We start from the raw sequence: 19,335 nt of genomic DNA, 5'->3' as shown, positions 1-19,335 counted from the left end.
TTTTTCCTTTCCTGGCATATGGACCTCTTGGCTAATAAGCAAACACGTTATTAAAAAGGATCGGAAACATATAAGCATAATTAACAGTGTTTTTCATTACAGCAGCATAAAAAGTTGTTTTAGAAATAGGACAGCAAGGCATTATTTTTCATATAACTTTTCCATTGAGGATTTGCATCCACAGTGACTCAGAGAACACTGCTGCTCCTCTTCTATGAGGGAGATGAGCCTGCAGGCAAAACATAGGCCAGGTGAGCAAAGACAGCATGTTCAGACACAGCACTTTTGCTGGTGCATTTCCTTACAAAAAGGTTAAAATCACTGCAGTGCTTCAACAGCAGGAATGCTTCACAGGGAGGCTTTCATTTGTTTGTTTTTCTACTACAGGCAGACAGATAGAAACCCTCAAAGTGGCAGTTGAGCCTCGTGTCAGTCTGATCATCTTAGATGGAGACCTTGTTTTATATGTCTAGCTAATGTGCTGTAATCGTGGGAAAGATGTGTCACCCCCAGAAGCACATCCTCGGGGTGGGACAGCACCTCCTGCAGACAGTTTTTCACAAGGTACTTCTGCAAAATAAACATTTTTGTTTCAAGAATAAAATCTTCAGTATCTTTCCTTATTCATCTTAACAGCAAATAAACCCCTAGAGAAAACCATTGCATTCAAGCTGTACCTAGTAGGAGAGATCCCATTGAGGCATATTTAATGGAGATTGTTCCAGCCCTTCCTGAAATTAGGAACTTAATATTTTAAAGGGAAACCAAACATTTCTGTGATTACAGGTTTCCCTGATCTCAGGGAGGAGGGAAAAACATCTTCACTTGACACATGTATGGCAAAAGTAGAGCTAATTAAGAGACACTCCCTTTTCCCTCGGCTTTCTGGAATTCCAAACCCTCATCAGAGACAGTAATTATTTTAGGAGTCTTTCACTGCTCCCCTCATCAACTTGTTTACTTCCTTCTTGTGACATGGCATAAATATGGTTGTAATTTTCTACTCCTGCCGTGGCACAATAACTCTGCAGCCTTACTTTGTTTTTAATCCTGTGTGCTGATGAAGTTCTCAAACTGACTCAGCAAATTGTTTCTGACTGTAGAACAACTGCAAAGCAAAGCAAAGCAGACCTTCCCAGTAGGGAGGGGTTAAGAATTCATGCACGTAAGGATACCATAATATAATTTTGCCGGGTGGTACATGTCTCCTATAGAGACCACCCTTACACCACCCAGCCTTAAACAACACCGTCTGTTTGCAGTATGCCCTGTGATACTCTGCCAGCCCTTTAACAGTTCATGGCTCTGAGCCAAAGCCAACAAGATTGACAACTGCATTATGGTTGAAACACATCAAACTGAGCTGAAATCCAGTGCCTTGAACACAAGGCCCACCCTGTGTCTTCCCATTGCTTTTTAGTTCCCAAATTCGTCATTTTTCGCCTGTGACCAAATAGCAGAGACAGCATTATCAGGCTTGTCACAGAAGCCTTGCTCCCCACGCCACCGTGTTGTGGAGGACAACCTTTATGCCAGTACTAAGCTGGGGTTGCTTAGCCTGGAGAAGAGGAGACTCAGGGGTGACCTTATTACTCTCTACAACTACCTGAAGGGAGGTTGTAGACAGACAGATGTTGGTCTCTTCTCCCAGGCAAGCAGTACCAGAACAAGAGGACACAGTCTCAGGCTGCGCCAGGGGAGGTTCAGGCTGGATGTTAGAAAAAAGTTCTATACAGAAAGAGTGATTGCCCATTGGAATGGGCTGCCTGGGGAGGTGGTGGAGTCGCCATCACTGGAGGTTTTTAGGAGAAGACTTGACAGGGTGCTTGGTGCTGTGGGTTAGTTGCTTGGGCGGTGTTGGATTGGTGATGGGTTGGGCGCGATGATCTTGAAGGTCTCTTCCAACCTGGTTTATTCTATGTATTCTATGTATTCTACTAAGCACATACTCCTCATCTATTAAGGCTTTTATTTTTTTCACTGAGGTATTTTTCCCCTTCGTTTTATAATCTCGATCACAGAGCACATTTTGCATGCCGTGCCGGGAACTCATTTTTGGGGTAAGAGTACACAAAGTCTTGTTCTTCTTCAACTCTCGCCCCTCAGGGCGCGGGAACCCTGGCAACCCAGCCGAGCGGAGCCGGCCCCGCCTCTCCACGGCGGCGCGGCCGGTGACGCGCTACCCCTGCGCCCGGCTCCGCCCCCGGCTGGCGTGTGCGCCCCATGCGGGGCGGTGGGCGCAGCATGGGGCGGGTTGGCGGCGATGGCGGCGGCCCGGCGGCACTGGACCCGGTGCGCAGCTTCGAGCGCTGGAAGAAGAAGTACACCCGTCGGACGAAGAGGCTGCGGCTGCAGCGGAAGGAGAGGAAGCGGCCTGAGTGGCAGGTGGAGCGGGAGGGCATCGCCCGCCTGGTGCAGCGCTACCCCGAGGTACGGCAGGGGTGGGCGGCTGGTGCTGCTGGGTCGGGACGAGGACTCGGGGTCTTTGCGGTGGGGACAGGAGGACACCCGTCGGGCGCGCGTGGTGGGCCTGCAGGGCTGAAAAAGTATCCCCTTTCCTCGTGTGGGTTGGTGGGGTAAGGGGAGGAGGGATCTGTGGCTGGGAGGGGGACTCCTGCGCAGGTATGAGGAGCATCTCTGGTTGGCAGGGCTGTTCCTCTGGCTGTCGGCGGTGCCTGTCGGTAACAGGTGTGTTGGGTCCTGTGGCGGGCAGAAGGGCTTTCACCTCCATGAGGAAGGGAATCTGCTATTCCTTTAACTTTACCCCCACCGGGCAGAAGAGAGGGAAGCAACGGCAGTCCCAGTGGTTCTGTTGGAGGTGACCGTGGGAGCCGGGGATAGTGACACCCTCATGAGGGGAGAATCATAGAATCCTAGAACTGTTTTGTCTGGAAAAGACCTTTAAGATCATCAGCTGTCAACCTAAGATCACCCTGGCCATCAAACCACATCCCAACGTGCCATGTTCACAGGGTTCTTGAACACTTCCAGGGATGACGACTCCACCACTTCCCTGGATGATTGTGGCCTTCCAGTATCTTGAGGGAGCCTACAAGAAGGCTGGTGAGGGACTTTTTAGTGTGTCGGGTAGTTACAGGTCTAGGGGGAATGGAACAAAACCAGAAATGGGTACATTCAGAGTGGATGTTAGGAAGAAGTTCTTCACCATGAGAGTGGTGAGATACAGGTTGCCCAGGGAGGTGGTCAGCATGAAATATGTAAAAAATGGGTTTATATAATAGTGTTACTGCTTTTTATCTAGAGATAAATTAATGCATAAAATTACTTCTTTTGTTTTCACTAGAGAGAAGTAGTTTGCAAAAGAGTAATATTGTCATCAGGGTGCTTTAAACAGGTATAAATCCTCAGTTTCCTGCAATAGACAGAGCCTACAGGCAGCTTAGTACTTCAAGCATATACAAGGCTCATCTGATGGATCCGTAGCTCTTCATTTGATATCTTCCCTATGAGAAGAGGCTAAGGGAGCTGGGATTGTTTAGCCTGGAGAAGAGGAGGCTCAGGGGAGACCTTATTGCTGTCTACAACTAGCTGAAGGGAGGTTGTAGCCAGGAGGCGCTTGGTCTTTTCTCCCAGGCAACCAGCACTAGAACAAGAGGACACAGTTTCAAACTATGCCAGGGGAAGTTTAGGCTCGAGGTGAGGAGAAGGTTCTTCACAGAGTGTTGTTAGCCTTTGGAATGTGCTGCCCTGGGAGGTGGTGGAGTCACTGTCCCTGGAGGTGTTCAAAAAGGAATTGGACGTGGCACTTGGTGCCATGGTTTAGTAGTCATGAGGTATTGGGTGACAGGTTGGACTTGATGATCTTTGAGGTCTTATCCAACCTTATTGATTCTATGATTCTGTAAGTGGCAGGAATGCTTGGTTCCCATGTTGGGACACTGCTGTTCAGCAGTCTGTTAGAGGTAAATGATACCCATTAGAAATGCATGAGTTGTGTAAGCTCCAAGTTTGACATTTGGAAATCTTGGTTTATGGGTGCTAGTCACTATGCATTCAGAGCTGTGTAGTCTTGCTTCCTCTTCATCTGCTCAGGCTTTGTAGATTTTTTTGTTAAAAATAGATTATTTTTTTGTTAGTTTTGTTTGGTTTTTTCTGAGTTCTGTGGCATTTTTTCCTGTCTTGCTGCTCTTGGTTGTTGTGTACTTCACCAGTAGAAGCTGTCCACATCTTTTGGTGATCTCCTGTCTGCTAGAGCAGACTTGAAAATATTACATTTTTCTTAAGGTCTCTACTTGACACCTCAGTATTTTTATAAATCATTGAGCCAACTCATGGACTCAAGCAGATGCTCTTGGGGGTTTTGTGTTTGTGTAATTAACATCTTTCAAGTATACTATGGAGGTGGATGCATACAGAGAAGTAACTTAGATGTTTGGGAAATGCACAATTTTTAAAGTATGTTTTGTACCCAATAGAACACCTTAAAAATCTTCAAGAGTACCTAGAGCTAAAGGCTGATGTATCTGGTGAGCTTTAGAATATAGGTAGGCTCTTCTTGTCCCAGTTTTGTAGATACGAGACTGCTGCAGTTCTGGATGCCCAAGTATGGGAGGCTACAAAGTTGGATTTTGGGAGATACTGTATGTATGTGAAAAGTTTAGCATGAGGTTTAGGTGCAGGTTCTGCCTGGGGTTTGTGGCATCTGGCATTGTAGACAATTTAGACCTGGCATACTGCAGTATTTGTTAAAAATGTGATTAAAATGTTGTGATTTTTTTTTTGGGTATTTTTTTTTCCCTGAAGAATACTACCTCTCATCTTGCAAACTCACCCAAATAAGAAAAAGATACCAGTAAATGGAACCAGTTCAGTGGAGGGCCATTGAAATGGTGGAGGCTGGAGCACTTGGCCTGTGGGGAAAGGCTAGGGGAGCTAGACCATCAGATTGCCTTGGAGCTGGGATAGGGACTTTGCAGGAGCTGTTAGTGTCCATTGGGAGATCATGGAGAGGATGGCACAGGGTGGAATAATAACAGGTGTAAGCTGACAGAAGAGAGGCTCAGCCTGGAACACTTTTTCCCCAGGAGAACAGTCAGAAGCACAGGTTGCCTGGAGAGGCTGAGCAATTTCTCTCCTTGAACAGTTTCAAGACTGGACTGGATGAAGCCCTGAGCAGCCTCATCTGACCTCAGAACTGATCTGCAGTGAGGGGGAGATTGGAGTAGAGGCCTCCTATGACCACTTCCAAGTCATACTAAACTACTATATGTTAACAGAAGCTTAACAGTACTATTTAATGTCTCTGTTATGCTTAGATTGTAAGCACTAATTAATCTTGCTTTGTTTCAGATAAATCCAAGTGAAATTCAAAGATTTTCAGATTTTCCATTGTCAAAGAAAACACTGAAAGGTGAGTTAAGTCTTCTTTGGAAAGCAAGTTATGTAAAAGTGAATCTGAACGCTTTTTTTGGGTTTTAAACTGAGATTTAAGTAAGTATTTTCATGCACAGTGTTTTTGAAATGGAGAGGTACCTCTCTGGGAAACACAAAAGTAATTTATTTTTGTTTGTTTGGTTTTTTTTCTTTCTTTCTTTCCTTTCCCCTCCTGCACTCTCTTCTCTTCCCACACTGCAAATAGGATTGCAGGAAGCTCAGTATCGCATGGTAACGGAGATACAGAGGCAAACCATAGGTTTGGCTTTACAAGGCAAGGATGTACTTGGAGCTGCAAAGACTGGATCAGGAAAAACCTTGGCTTTTATTGTCCCAGTGAGTAATTTACATCCTTCTATTTGTAACTAAACTAAGTTGTCCAGGAAGAATTCGATGTCAAACATCTCAGGTTAATAGGTCGTGAGAGAAAAGTTGTAATCCAGCAGATCTAGATGTTCCAGGAAAGCCAAGATACTAATTCAGTGAAACTGCTTGAGGTTCAGAAAAAGGTAGATTTTTGGCCCTATGAATATTCTGAGACAGATAAATTCTGGTTTGATCCTTGTGTTAGCAGACCCTGTGTGACTGAGGCAGGGCTTTGTTTTTCTCTCAGGAATCTGTTTTCCTGGAGCACCTTTAGTTGTCCAGTTCTTTTAAAATCTGAAAAATAAGTGTGTGAAATAGCAGGGTGAAGATTCTCCAGTTCCTTACACTTTTTTTTTTTTTTTAGGTAAGTGTTTTTCACTATGATAAAGGTTGAGAATTTGGACCTTGTGTAGCAAAGTTGAGCTTTGTCATTGTGGGCTTAATTTCTTGTCTTTTGTAAACTCCTTAGAAACCACTCCTAGGTGCATGCAGGAAACAGGAAACCTCTGTTATGGAGAATATGTTTGACTGTTTTACTCAAAACATCATTTTTTTCTTTTTGAAGTTGGAAGTATAATTGAGATATTTACTTGTAAGGGGATCTCAATGTCCTTCTTAAGTTGAGGGGCCCAGACCTGGACACAGGACTCAAGGTGTGGCCTAACCAGTGCTGAGTACAGGGGCACAATGACTTCCATGTTCCTGCTGGCCACACTATTTCTGATGCAGGCCAGGATGCCATTGGCCTTCTTGGCCACCTGAGCACACAGCTGGCTCATGTTCAGCTGTCAATCAGTACCCCCAGGTCCCTTTCTTCCTGGCTCCTCTCCAGCCACTCTGACCCCAGCCTGAAGTGCTGCATGGGGTTATTGTGCAGCACTCGGCACTTGGACTTGTTAAATGCCATCCTGTTGGACTCTGCCCATCTGTCCAGCCTGTCAACGTCCCTCTGCAGAGCCCTTCTACCCTCTAACAGATCAACACCTGCTCCAAACTTGGTGTCATCTGCAAATTTACTAATGGTGGACTCAATCCCCTCGTCCAGATCATCAATAAAGAGATTGAATAGGATGGGTCCCAGAACTGATGCCTGGGGGACACCACTAGTGACTGGCCTCCAGCTGGATGTGGCACCATTCACCACCACTCTCTGGGCCAGCCAGTTCCTAACCCAGCACAGAGTGCTGCTGCCGAAGCCACGGGCTGACAGCTTGGCCAGGAGTTTAAGTCCTTTGTTTACAAACTGTATTTTAAAGCAGTTTTGGAGGGGAAAAGTGGTAAGAGAGAAGATGAAGAGTCAAAAAAGATAATTGTACAAGGATAGCTTACAGCCTTCAGTATTTCTGAGTGCTTCTGGTATTCACATCTATGAAGTCTGTGTTAGGATTAGCAGAGTAAGACAGTGTTTCTGCAGTGTGAATGCATGAGAGGAGGAATGATCCCTGTCTGAGGTGTATGGCAGCTTTATCTGTAATACTCTCTATATAGCAGGACCTTCAGAATTGAAGCTGCAATAATTGACTTTCTTTTAGTTGCTTGTTCTGTTTCTGGTTCCCACAAAAACTTCATTAGCAGGGAAGTTTCTTGTGTTTTTCTACATCTGATTTCTATTCTCATATGAATGATTAGGGCTTAATTTCCAGAATTTAGCAGAGAAGGATTACTGATGCAGTAAAGTGCTTATGATTTGCCACTCATTACTGCCTGATTGGTACTGAGGAACTTTGCTGCAGCAAGTATCATTACCATTAGTTAGAACTGATTCATAATCAAACGATGTGATGTGTATGCTGATGTTTCTTCAAGTCATTATTTTACAGCTTGACTTTGTTACAGATCTCTTGTTACATGTTTTCTCTCTGGGATTTTTAGAATGAGATTATGGTGATTTTTTTGTCTAGGCTTTGGAACTCCTGTATCGGCATCAGTGGACTTCAGCAGATGGACTGGGGGTTCTGATAATATCACCCACCCGGGAGCTGGCCTATCAAACCTTCAAGGTTCTGCGTAAAGTTGGAAGGAATCATGAGTTCTCAGCTGGCCTTATCATTGGAGGAAAGGTGTGTCCTTTCTTGGAGTTTGTACAGAAGCACAAATGAATGTTAAATTAGATACTGCTTTAGGAAAGAAACCCTGGAAATGAAAAGTCAGGGAGGAGAGCAGTTAGTGAGAATTTATCAATGACTCACACATTTTAGAATAGAATAGAATAGAATAGAATAGAATAGAATAGAATAGAATAGAATAGAATAGACCAGGTTGGAAGAGACCTTTGAGATCATCAAGTCCAACCTATCACCCAACACCATCTAATCAACTAAACCGTGGCACCAAGTGCCCCATCCAGTCTCTTAAATACCTCCAGTGACTCCACCACCTCCCTGGGCAGCCCATTCCAATGGCCAATCACTCTTTCTGTGAAGAACTTCTTCCTAACATCCAGCCTAAACCTCCCCTGGTGCAGCTTGAGACTGTATCCTCTTGTTCTGGTGCTGGTTGCCTGGGAGAAGAGACCAACCCCCACCTGGCTACAGCCTCCCTTCAGGTAGTTGTAGACAGCAATAAGGTCTCCTCTGAGCCCTCTCTTCTCCAGGCTAGGCAACCCCAGCTCCCTCAGCCTCTCCTCATAGGGCTCGTGCTCCAAACCCCTCACCAGCTTTGTTGCCTTTCTCTGGACATTTTCCAGCAAGTCAACATCTTTCCTAAACTGAGGGGCCCAGAACTGGACACAGGACTCAGGGTGTGGCCTAACCACTGCAGAGTACAGGGGCAGAATGACTTCCCTGCTCCTGCTGGCCATACTATTCCTGATACAGGCCAGGATGCCATTGGCCTTCTTGTTCACCTGAGCACACTGCTGTCTCATGTTCAGCCTACTATCAACCAGTACTTCCCTTGGAAGCTTTTGCATATATGTGGTCTTTCTGCATGACTGGATGGACCTTCCTGCCAAGCTTCCCAGGACTATCCTGTTAATTTAGATTATTCTGAAATAACTTTTTGCTTCAGCCACAAATGTGAGCATGCTAAAGAAATTGTGATGTCTCTGTAGAAAGAGGAAAGGCTGATCCTTTACAGGTTTTTGTAAGAGCTGTCAATACGTTAAGGGGGCCAGACTGTCTCTGTTACTGGGCTTGTAGTGTGAACATTTAGAGCTGAGGTAGTTTAACTCCTTTCCAGGATCTGAAAGAAGAGTCTGAAAGAATCCACAACATAAATATGCTAATTTGCACTCCGGGACGGCTTCTACAGCACATGGATGAAACTTCGTATTTCTATGCATCTGATCTGCAAATGTTGAGTAAGTATTTTACTCAGAAATATTTTGGAACAGTTCATAATTGCATGGAGCACTTCCTAGAATAAAAATTTATCCTAGTCATGGTATGTAGATGAAATGTTATGTAAGTTCATGTGTGCTAATTGTTAGCAGGAAATGTGAACCAGCCTGTCTTGTGTGTGCTTTCTCTCAAAGCGATTGCTGAGCCTGCCTTCTTTAGGGTAAGAAGTAGTAGGTGAGCTAGTGAGGAACCCAAAATCAAATTTAATGCCCCATATTATCTTTTAGATATGTCTTGGCTAACACTATCCTCTCCTTTCTGGCTATGGCTGCCGTGTTATCCCTGACATGATCGTTAACTGTATGGAACACCCATTACAATGTGTGTATTTTGGGCCAGTTCTGGAAAATGCATTGCTTTGAATTTTAGACTGAGTGCTGTCCCTTTCATTGTTTTGTTAGCATTCTTAACATTGCTTCTTTTCATCCTTCCAACCTGAATAAAAATTCCAGTGTAATGGAAAGGTTTGCCTGCCTCTAAGAGCTGTGCATAATCTTTAGCATAGCTTGAGGAACTTTGAAGTAATTAAGAAGCTAATGAAGCTGATAAAGTGTGAAATTATGCTTGTTACACTGAGTACCATTCATGGCAGTTAGACAAGAACTGTATTAAACATGGGCCCTTTTCTTAAAGCTTTGTCTCTTTACTACTCTTTTATTCCCTGTGTTTCAATGGTAAATTCACCTTGGGTACAGGAGTCTGGTTTGCTCTGTCATGGGTTGTATAGCACTGTTTTGTATTCCATGCTTTTGTTTCAGTAACAGGAGAGGGATTTTTCAATTTGCAAGTTTTTGAACTGTTTACATGCTAAATGCTTCAGCATTTGAAACTGAGGGCTGCAGTGCATAGATATTGGGAAATGCTATGACTTGCTGTTTATCTGATGTTGTAGTTTGAGCTGGGTGCCCCCCTGGTGCATTCACTTCCTGTGTCCAGAAGTCCAGCCCAGAGGGATGGACACAGGAAATTGTGTATTCCCTACCATAATTCTTTGCACCACTATAAGATCCAGTGCGGAGTCTGGCACTTCCTCTTTCCTTCCCTCTCCGAGACTTGGTAACTGGGGGAGAGATCTCCCGGCCATGGGCCTGATTGGGCCCAAGGCCACAGGGGGATGGGCAGTCTCAGGCCTGGCCAGCTGAGACTAGCCCAGCAGAGGGAGGGGGAAGAAGGAGCCCTGGGGGTTTTGCATGCACCCTCAGGTGGGGATGGGATCTTTCTTTGTCACTGTGCTTTGGGTGTTTCTGTAACATTCACTGCTTCCTATTTAAACTTTCATCACTTTTGCAATCCGTTTGCCTGAGTCGTTATTTCTGCCTGTGGTGGGGAGGGGATCTGCCCCAACCCATTACATTTTGGCGCCCAACGTGGGGCCAACTGCAGCTCGGATTGCAAAAGATGGAGAGTTTAAATTTAGTTCTGGGCGTCGGTTTGGGTTTGGAAAGTTGGGGCTCAGGTTTTGTGTTACTGGGGCGACTGTGTGAACTCCTGTGGGCTGCAGAAGGATAGCTGGTGCGTAGCTGATGGCATGGAAGTCCCTCCTGTTGTTTGGGAACAGCGAGGGGTGGTTCTTTCTGTGACTTTCTGCCCAGGGTAGCTTAAGAATGCTCGAGTAGCCTAAGAAGGCGAGACCTGCCTTCTCCTCGTTCTCTGCGGAGCGGCGGGGAGCGGAGGAGGGGCAGCGGCAAGCAGAGTGTGGTCGGCCCGCGGCCGCTGCGGGGAGCGGACACCCGCAGCGAGCGGGCAAGCGACTGCTGGAGGTGACTCGGACTCTGCATCGCGGCGACAGAGACGGCGGGGGCCGGGCCAGGCCGCGTTCAAGCGGCGGCGGCGGCACCGCCCGAGCCGGGCTGCGTTCAGGCGGCGGCGGCAGCTGTAAATCTTTCCCTGGTGTTTTCGGACGTGTTCCGAAAATGGCGCCGAGCACCTGGCTCCGCCTCCCTGCTTCTTCAGCGGGCTGTGGCGCAGCTCCTCCCTCTTCCGGGGGTGGAGGTTGTGCAGCCAGATGCTGTCCTGCCTCGGTACGCGAGCGCCCAGCCGGGGGGTGCGGAGTGCCTCTGACATGCATCCGTGTAGCTTTGGTCCGCGTGAAAGCGGTTGGCTGCGGCACCCTGGATGGATTGAAAAAGGCAGTCGTGGAGCCGGATTGTTCCGACTGGCCTGCCCCAGGGGTGGAGAATTTGCCGCTGAATAGGAGAGTAAAGGCTTAGCTGAGAAGTTGTGAGGTATTTCCAGGTGACCAGGATGTCCCAAGGAGTCCACAAGGAATTCACACTGCAGGAGAAGGACTGCGTCTCTGGGAGGTTCCATCACATGAGGAAGAACAACTGGAATGGACTGATGCTTGAGCCTGAATGAGAGACTGTTTGAGTGGATGCCCAGATGAAGATATGGACTCTGCCAGACATGTCATCAGAAGTTTTCTGATCTGATGATGTGTTTGGGTGCAAAGATTATGGTATGAAATACAGGGGTGGCATGTTGTAGTTTGAGCTGGGTGCCCCCCTGGTGCATTCACTTCCTGTGTCCAGAAGTCCAGCCCAGAGGCAATCCGTTTGCCTGAGTCGTTATTTCTGCCTGTGGTGGGGAGGGGATCTGCCCCAACCCATTACATCTGAAAACGTCTTTCATGGAGGACGTGAATATATGAAGAAAGTTCTGCCGTATACAGTAGTTAAGTTCACCTCAGCAGTTTAAGTAGGCACGGAGTTTTGTACCATAGGGATTTAGTGTATGATTATTATTGATTGCCTGTGTGATTATTATCCATTCTGTCTCTCAATTCAGTTCTTGATGAAGCTGACAGGATTCTAGACATGGGGTTTGCTGAGACTATGAATGCAATCATAGAAAACCTGCCTAAGAAACGCCAGACCTTGCTGTTTTCGGCAACACAAACGAAATCTGTGAAGGACCTTGCAAGACTGAGTCTGAAAGATCCAGAATATGTCTGGGTTCATGAGAAAGCCAAATTCAGGTATGTTAGTATAATGTTCTCTTTGGGGGAGAAAGAGGAGAGGAGTGCAATGAATGTTAAACAGACAGTGATCCTACCTAACCGCTTCTCTGACTGTTGGTTCCTTGAATCAGAAGTTACCTTGTGCATCTTTCTCCTTCCCTCAGTATCTGATCCTGTTGTGTGCCTTCCTGAAAGCAAGGAATTTCCAGATAAAGGAACACTAGTTTTGACTGATTGATTCCTGGGAGGCTGAAGCTGCACTCTTCTCGTGGCTTCTGGGAAACCTTTTCAGACTCAATTGTTTTTTTCTCAGGAGCAAGCATCAGAACGAATTATAGCTTGGGTGGTGTAGTGTCCTGGGTATAACAGCACTCCTGAATTGCTGCTTTTTTTGTTGTTTGGCTTTCTTGCCTCCTAGCATGCATTCTGACTGTGTGGTGGGTTGAAGTTTCTCCCCAGCATTAACTTTGCCAGACCAACTCAGTTAGAAGCAAATGAAGCTGTGTTTACAAGCAAAAACTACCCTCTAGGATGGAATGCAATGAATATGTACAAAATATACAGTATTTACAACATTATACAGGTATTTACAATTAGCAAAGAACATGGAAACCCCCCATGTTAGAGACCAGGGAAGCCGTTCCACTGCCCTTCACTGCCTTACCCCCTTGTCCCAAGAGAGAGAAGGAGCAGAGAGAAAGCAGAGGACAGCAAAAATGGTGAGGGATTTGGAGCACAAGCCCTATGGGGAGAGGCTGAGGGAGCTGGGGTTGCTTAGCCTGGAGAAGAGAGGGCTCAGAGGAGACCTTATTGCTGTCTACAACTAGCTGAAGGGAGGTTGTAGCCAGGTGGGAGTTGGTCTCTTCTCCCAGGCAACCAGCACCAGAACAAGAGGACACAGTTTCAAACTATACCAGGGGAAGTTTAGGCTCGAGGTGAGGAGAAAGTTCTCTACAGAGAGAGTTGTTAGCCATTGGAATGTGCTGCCCAGGGAGGTGGTGGAGTCACTGTTGCTGGAGGTGTTCAAGAGGGGATTGGATGTGGCACTTGGTGGCATGGTTTAGAAGTCATGAGGTGTTGGGTGACAGGTTGGACTTGATGATATTTGAGGTCTCTTCCAACCTTATTGATTCTATGATTCTAAATGAAGTGTGTGGTCTGGCAAGCTCAAAAAATTTCCTGTCACTAAATGAAAAAATGTGTGCAGTGGTGTTTTGCCACTTCTTTTTTTTTTGTTTTGAGATCTAGGTGGACAGTATTTCCTATTTTGCATTTATGTGGGCTCAATCACATAAGGGTCAAATTGCTTATGGATAGGTATGATTCTTTTTCAAGTTCTTCCATGTAAATACACATATATTTCCATACATAAGATGCAAGAGGAAAGTGGAGCACAAGGATAAAAATGGCTTTCATAAGAGCAAATGAGAAATCATCAGCAAAATGAACAGTAGAACCAGTTTAAATCTTGAGGCAGTTTTAACTATTTGATTTATTTCTTTATTGTACTGTAAATACCTTTTTATAAATTGGTAGTACTGTCAAAGGCATGAATAGAATAGAATAGAATTAACCAGGTTGGAAAAGACATTTGAGATCATTGAGTCCCACCTATCACCCAACACCATCTAATCAACTAAACCATAGCACCAAGCACCCCATCCAGTCTCTTCCTAAACACCTCCAGTGATGGTGACTCCACCACTTCCCTGGGCAGCCCATTCCAATGGCCAATCACTCTTTCCATGAAGAACTTCTTCCTAACATCCAGCCTAAACCTCCCCTGGCACAGCTTGAGACTGTGTCCTCTTGTTCTGTTGCTGGTTGCCTGGGAGAAGACTGCCAGAAAAAAATAGTGTGCTTAATATCCTCTTAGGAGAAGAGGCTGTATAAGCCTAGTATGTAGTCTTCATTTTGAGGACTGACTATACATGGGTCTCATGGATCTCGCGTTTTGTGAAGTCTATTTTAAAGTACATCTAACATTTTAAAATATTTGGGAGAGGGCAGTTAGAGAATAAAGTGAATCAACAAAAGGAAAGTATTAATTTCCTTTAGAATTTACTGCCTTGGTGTGTAGCAGGGTTATTGCCTTAGGGAAGCAGTTTCCCCTGAAACACTTAGAAAGCGAAAGGCACTGTGATATAATTAAATTGAATAGCAGAACAAAAACTGGAGGAGTGTCTTGTAATTTCATCCTCCAGAGTGGTCACCTTTACTAAAATGATTTTGAATACCTTTGGTCTGCTTAGAGTGAAGCAGAGAGGGACTGCAAGAGATGAGCATTTAGATAGATTTCAAGGGCAAGTATGCCAAAGGATTTTTTACTTTTCTAAAAATCTTCCTTTGTAAGGAAGGAAAGGTGAGTTAGGATGACAGTTCAGAGCTTTACAAAGTCACTTTGCATGTCAGGATTTAATCAGTAGAAGTACATCAATGCTTTGTGTGTGTGTGTGTGTGTGCATGATTAGACTGTGTTTTGACATTGCCTTAAGCGCAAATGATGCTTTAATAGGATTAATAGAAAAAAACTGTATTTTAAGTCAAGGCAATTTGAATGTCACTGCTTAGACATGGGAAGAGCAGTAAATGAATTTAGAAGTAACGTCAAAAGTTGTCCACCTCCCCCCACAGGCTTTGAGTAAGGAAATTGATTTGTCTTTCAAGAGAAGCTTTTTTTGTGGAGCTGCCAAGACTTGTTCCTCAGACAGGGAGAACGTTTCAGCCCAACTCTTCTTTTCTTCTTTTTCTGGGTATTTGTCAGATACTCTTGACTTAGAACAAAGGTCAGACAGCTCTCTAGACAATTGTCTGTATATTCTCTCTCTTCCCTTCTTTTCTTTCTTGTTGTAGATGATTTGGGAACTAAGGGAATCTAAATGTACTTTTGGGGTTTGTTTTCAGCACCCCGGCAACTTTGGATCAGAACTATGTTGTTTGCGAGCTTCAGCAAAAAGTAAACATGTTATATTCTTTCCTGAGAAGTCACTTGAAAAAGAAGACCATTGTGTTTTTTGCAAGCTGTAAAGAGGTATGGCTGTTCCACCCATTCTCCTGTGTGTAGCATTTTAAAACTTGAAAAATGAAGATATTTGTGTAGATGTTAGGGTGTCATAGAGGCGAGATTCTGGACTAGTTTGCAACAGGAAATTGGGGGAAGAACCAAATAGCATCTACTCCTGTAAGCATGTCATGCAGGCCCTGTCTGCTGGGAAGGTCAGTGACCAGGGCTCAATAGAATAGAATACAATGGAATAGAATAGAATTAACCAGGTTGGAAAAGACTTTTGAGATCATTGAGTCCAACCTATCACCCAACACTATCTAATCAACTAAACCATGGCACCAAGCACCCCATCCAGTCTCTTCCTAAACACCTCCAGTGATGGTGGCTCCACCACCTCCCTGGGCAGCCCATTCCAATGGCCAATCACTCATTCTGTGAAGAACTTCTTCCTAACACCCAGCCTAAACCTCCCCTGGCACAGCTTGAGGCTGTGTCCTCTTGTTCTGTTGCTGGTTGCCTGGGAGAAGATTGCCATTAAAAAATAGTGTGCTTAATATCCTCTTAGGAGAAGAGGCTGTACAAGTCATTTTTACAGTTACCTGCTCTGGCTCCTTTTAGGAAATGTCATCAAAAGGCATACCAATCTTTTGCTAATTGCCTCTTGTACCTGGGCATGTGACAAATTCTCAAAATATCATCTCTTGGCTCTGATGTGGAGAAAAGTGTATTCCATTTGATGTGCTGACTGTATACTGGGTATGATCTTAACACGTTTAACATGGACTGATAAGGTTTGGGGCTTTTATTTTACATTATTTTTTTTCCTGATTTGTTGAGTAGGTCCAGTATCTATTCAGAGTGTTCTGTAAGCTTCAGCCTGGTCTTACCGTACTGGCCCTCCATGGCAAGCAGCATCAGATGAAGAGAATGGAAGTCTACACTTGTTTTGTTCGGAAAAAGGCAGCAGTGCTTTTCGCTACAGATATTGCAGCTCGTGGCCTGGGTATGTACCCACAGAAGCAGGAGTTGGTCACTTAGTGGTAATCTCACCCTACTGAGTTTTTATCAGTCTTTATGTTCTGAAGACCAGCTTAATTTTTAAGAAATGAAGCTGTAGTTTGCTTAAGGCCTCATTAGGTTATCTCAGGAGAGACAGGCTTCTTAGAGTTCTGCTCTTTCTTTACTCTGAAGATGCCCACTTCATTTCTACTTACTTTATATTTTTGTCCCAGAAAGACTTAACATCGTCACTAGTTTTGTAATGGCATTTGTTAGTGAGCTGGAAGCTGGAAGTTAGTTAGTTAGTTAGTTAGTTAGTTAGTTAGTTATAAAAATCTATAGACAACCTAGTTTTTCCAGCCTAGTTTTTTTGGGCTTAGAGTGCAGGTATAATTGTGGAATACAGTGCATGTACAAACTTGGTCAGGAAAACACAGACTGACTCCAATGCAAAGCCTGTTGCTGCTGGGTGAAGAGAAGCAGCTGGAAAATGATTATTAATGATACTCACATTCAGTGTTGACTTCTTTGTCAGGCTTGATCATGCCCTCCTGTCTTTGAGAGCGTGATATTTCTAATGTGGGCAGCTGAAGTAGTGCTGTCTTGCCACGACTAACTTTAAACCATGGTGGTGTGAGATATTGATGCTGTATTTGAAAAGTGGGTCAGATACTGTTATTTAATTATTAAATGTAGTGATATTCTATCATGTGTGACACAAAGCATGTCTGTTGTTGTCAAGTGTGAAATTATATTCCATTCAGTGCCCTGTCATAATTTAGGAAACGAATACACATTAATTTTAGCTTTCTGTGATGAAGAGAATGATTGTTTATGATATGCTAATACATGCAATTAACTTTATTTCAGAAGTTGCACCCAGTGTCTGTGAATTTGTCTAAATGATGGTTCTTCAGGAATCAATGCTCCAAAATAATATGTTTGCTCTCGAATAGGAGGTTTTTGAGTACAATGAGCTTAAATTTTTGATGGTTTGTTTCTTTTTTTTCCCTTTCTTTACCCAGATTTTCCAGCAGTGAACTGGGTGATTCAGTTTGATTGTCCAGAAGATGCAAATACATACATCCACAGAGTGGGAAGAACAGCCAGGTTGGTTTTCACTTTTCATTAAAATATTAGTGTTTGAAACTAGATCACTGTAGAGACAGATAATTGGCTAGGGACTCCTTTGAAAAAAAATCAAGGTATGAATTGGAAAGAAACAAAGTTTATTATCACCAAAGCACTATTTTGATTATTTAAGAGTAATAAATTGACTTAATAATTTCTTAGTAAGCTTCAGACATTCATTACAGCAGACAGAAACAATGCCCCAATTTAATCTGATCATGGAAGATTAATAACAAAGAAGCAAAAAAATCTCCTTTTGTGCTTGGCAACAGGCAAAGGTTGAGCTGTGCATGTTTGGTGGAAAAGCTTGTTTTGCCACTGTCCTTTATAGATAAATAAGGCTTTAGTCCCTGGATGCAATTTTTGGAGCCATTGAAGACTCTTCAAAAGAATGGAAATATTTCTTCTTTAATTTGTGGGGGGAAAGAAAACAAACAGTGTTAATTACAGGTTAATTTTTCAATGTTCTGAAGTTTTTGTAGAATCATACTCTTAAGGATAGCTTTAGTTAAAATATTTGTGGTTAAGCCTTTATGATGGAAGGTAGTTACCCAAATACAACCTGGTCCTTCATCACAGGAGTAGTTTTCTAAGAGAAAGAGGACCTGTTATTGTGTAGATCAAAAAGTTTATGCAATTGTCTGAAGGACAAAATGCAAGACTTGGCATTATCTCTTGTATGGAACTTAATTTGTAGTATGGTTTGCAGTACAGGCAGTTTTCAAACCTAATGGCAGGTCAATTGCTCAGAATAGGGCTTCAGCACTGTACTGTAGGGATTTGAAACCAGGCTTCCTGGAGCAGATGGCATTAAATTTTGGTGACTGTAGTTGGAGTGTGCACTTACAGCCCCCTTTCATCATGTGGAAATTCTAGCCATGTTTTCATTGTAGTTGGTAACTTTTCTGCCCCATCCTGTCCTGTGCTCTCCATTTTCCTGACTATTTGTTGTAATAGAAGAGAATAATAATTTTTGAAATGTTTTAAATTTTGATTATTTTTAAAAATAACTATCTGGAAACAGAATTGGTGAATCAGAGAATCATTTAGGTTGGAACCATTGACCTAACACCATCATGGCCATTAAACTGTGTCCCAAAGTGCCACATCTACATGTTTTTTTGAACACTTCCAGGGACAGTGATTCCACCACAGGCTGCCCAGTGGGCAGCCTGTTCCAAAGCCTGACCACTCTTTTAGTAAAGAAATTTTTCCTAATACCCAATCTAAAATTTCCTTGGCACAATTTGAGGCCATTTTCTCTCATTTTATCACTTGAGATTAGGGAGAAGAAACCAACGCCCACCTCTCTACAACCTCCTTTCAAGTAGTTGTAGAAAGCAAGAAGGTCTCCTTTCAGCCTCTTCTCCAGGATAAACAATCCCACTGCTTCCAGATACTCCTCATAAGTCTTGTTCTTCAGACCCTTCATCAGTTTCGTTGTGCTCTCTGGACACACTCCAGTAACTTAATCCCTTTCTTGTAATAAGGGGCCAAAACTAAACACAGTACTTAAGGTGCAGCTTCACCATGCCAAATACAGGGGCATGATCATTTCCCTGCTCTAGCTGGCCACACTATTACTATGCCAGGATGCTGTTGGCCTTCTTTACCACCTGAGAACTCGAATTTCTCATGTTCATACAGCTGCCAACCAGCACATCCAGGTCCTTTTCTGCTGGGCAGCTTTCCATCCACTGTTCCCTAAACCTGTAGTGTTGCATGGTGTTGGCATGACCCAAGTGCGGAACCCAGTGCTTGGCTTGTTAAGCCTTGTACGACTGACCTTGGCCCATTGATCTAGCCTGTCCAGATGCCTCTGCAGAGCATTCCTGCCCTCAAGCAGATCAGTGCTCTCACCCAGTTTGGGGACATTTGCAAACTGATTGAGAATGCACTCAATCTCCTCGTCCAGATCATTGATAAAGACACTAAACAAGACTGGGCCCAGTACTGAGCCCTGGGGAATACCACTGCTGACTAGCTGCCAACTGGATTTAACTCCATTCACCACCACTCTTTGGGCTCAGCCACCCAGTTTTTAACTGAGGGAAGTGCCCACCCATCCAAGCTATGAGCAGCCAGTTTTTTTAGGAGGATGCTGTGGGAGACAGTGTGAAAGGCTTTACTAAGGAGTG

The 19,335-nt window shown here is 44.2% G+C and overlaps 1 protein-coding gene across 1 annotated transcript in view; it reads left to right on the top strand.

Annotated features, from left to right (window-relative positions):
• The first annotated feature begins 2,244 nt into the window (after positions 1–2,244).
• DDX10 (DEAD-box helicase 10) overlaps positions 2,245–19,335 on the top strand; it is a 192,189-nt gene continuing 175,098 nt past the window's right edge. The window contains exons 1-9 of the mRNA XM_054164752.1: positions 2,245–2,430; positions 5,311–5,371; positions 5,600–5,730; positions 7,662–7,820; positions 8,941–9,061; positions 11,889–12,078; positions 14,965–15,091; positions 15,908–16,070; positions 17,092–17,176. Of these exons, the coding sequence (XP_054020727.1) occupies positions 2,245–2,430; positions 5,311–5,371; positions 5,600–5,730; positions 7,662–7,820; positions 8,941–9,061; positions 11,889–12,078; positions 14,965–15,091; positions 15,908–16,070; positions 17,092–17,176 (1,223 nt within the window). The remainder of the gene's footprint in view (positions 2,431–5,310; positions 5,372–5,599; positions 5,731–7,661; positions 7,821–8,940; positions 9,062–11,888; positions 12,079–14,964; positions 15,092–15,907; positions 16,071–17,091; positions 17,177–19,335) is intronic.

Source organism: Dryobates pubescens, chromosome 10, assembly GCF_014839835.1.
Source record: "Dryobates pubescens isolate bDryPub1 chromosome 10, bDryPub1.pri, whole genome shotgun sequence".
Classification (NCBI taxonomy): Eukaryota; Metazoa; Chordata; class Aves; order Piciformes; family Picidae; genus Dryobates; species Dryobates pubescens.
This window is presented reverse-complemented; position numbering and strand designations above follow the sequence as displayed.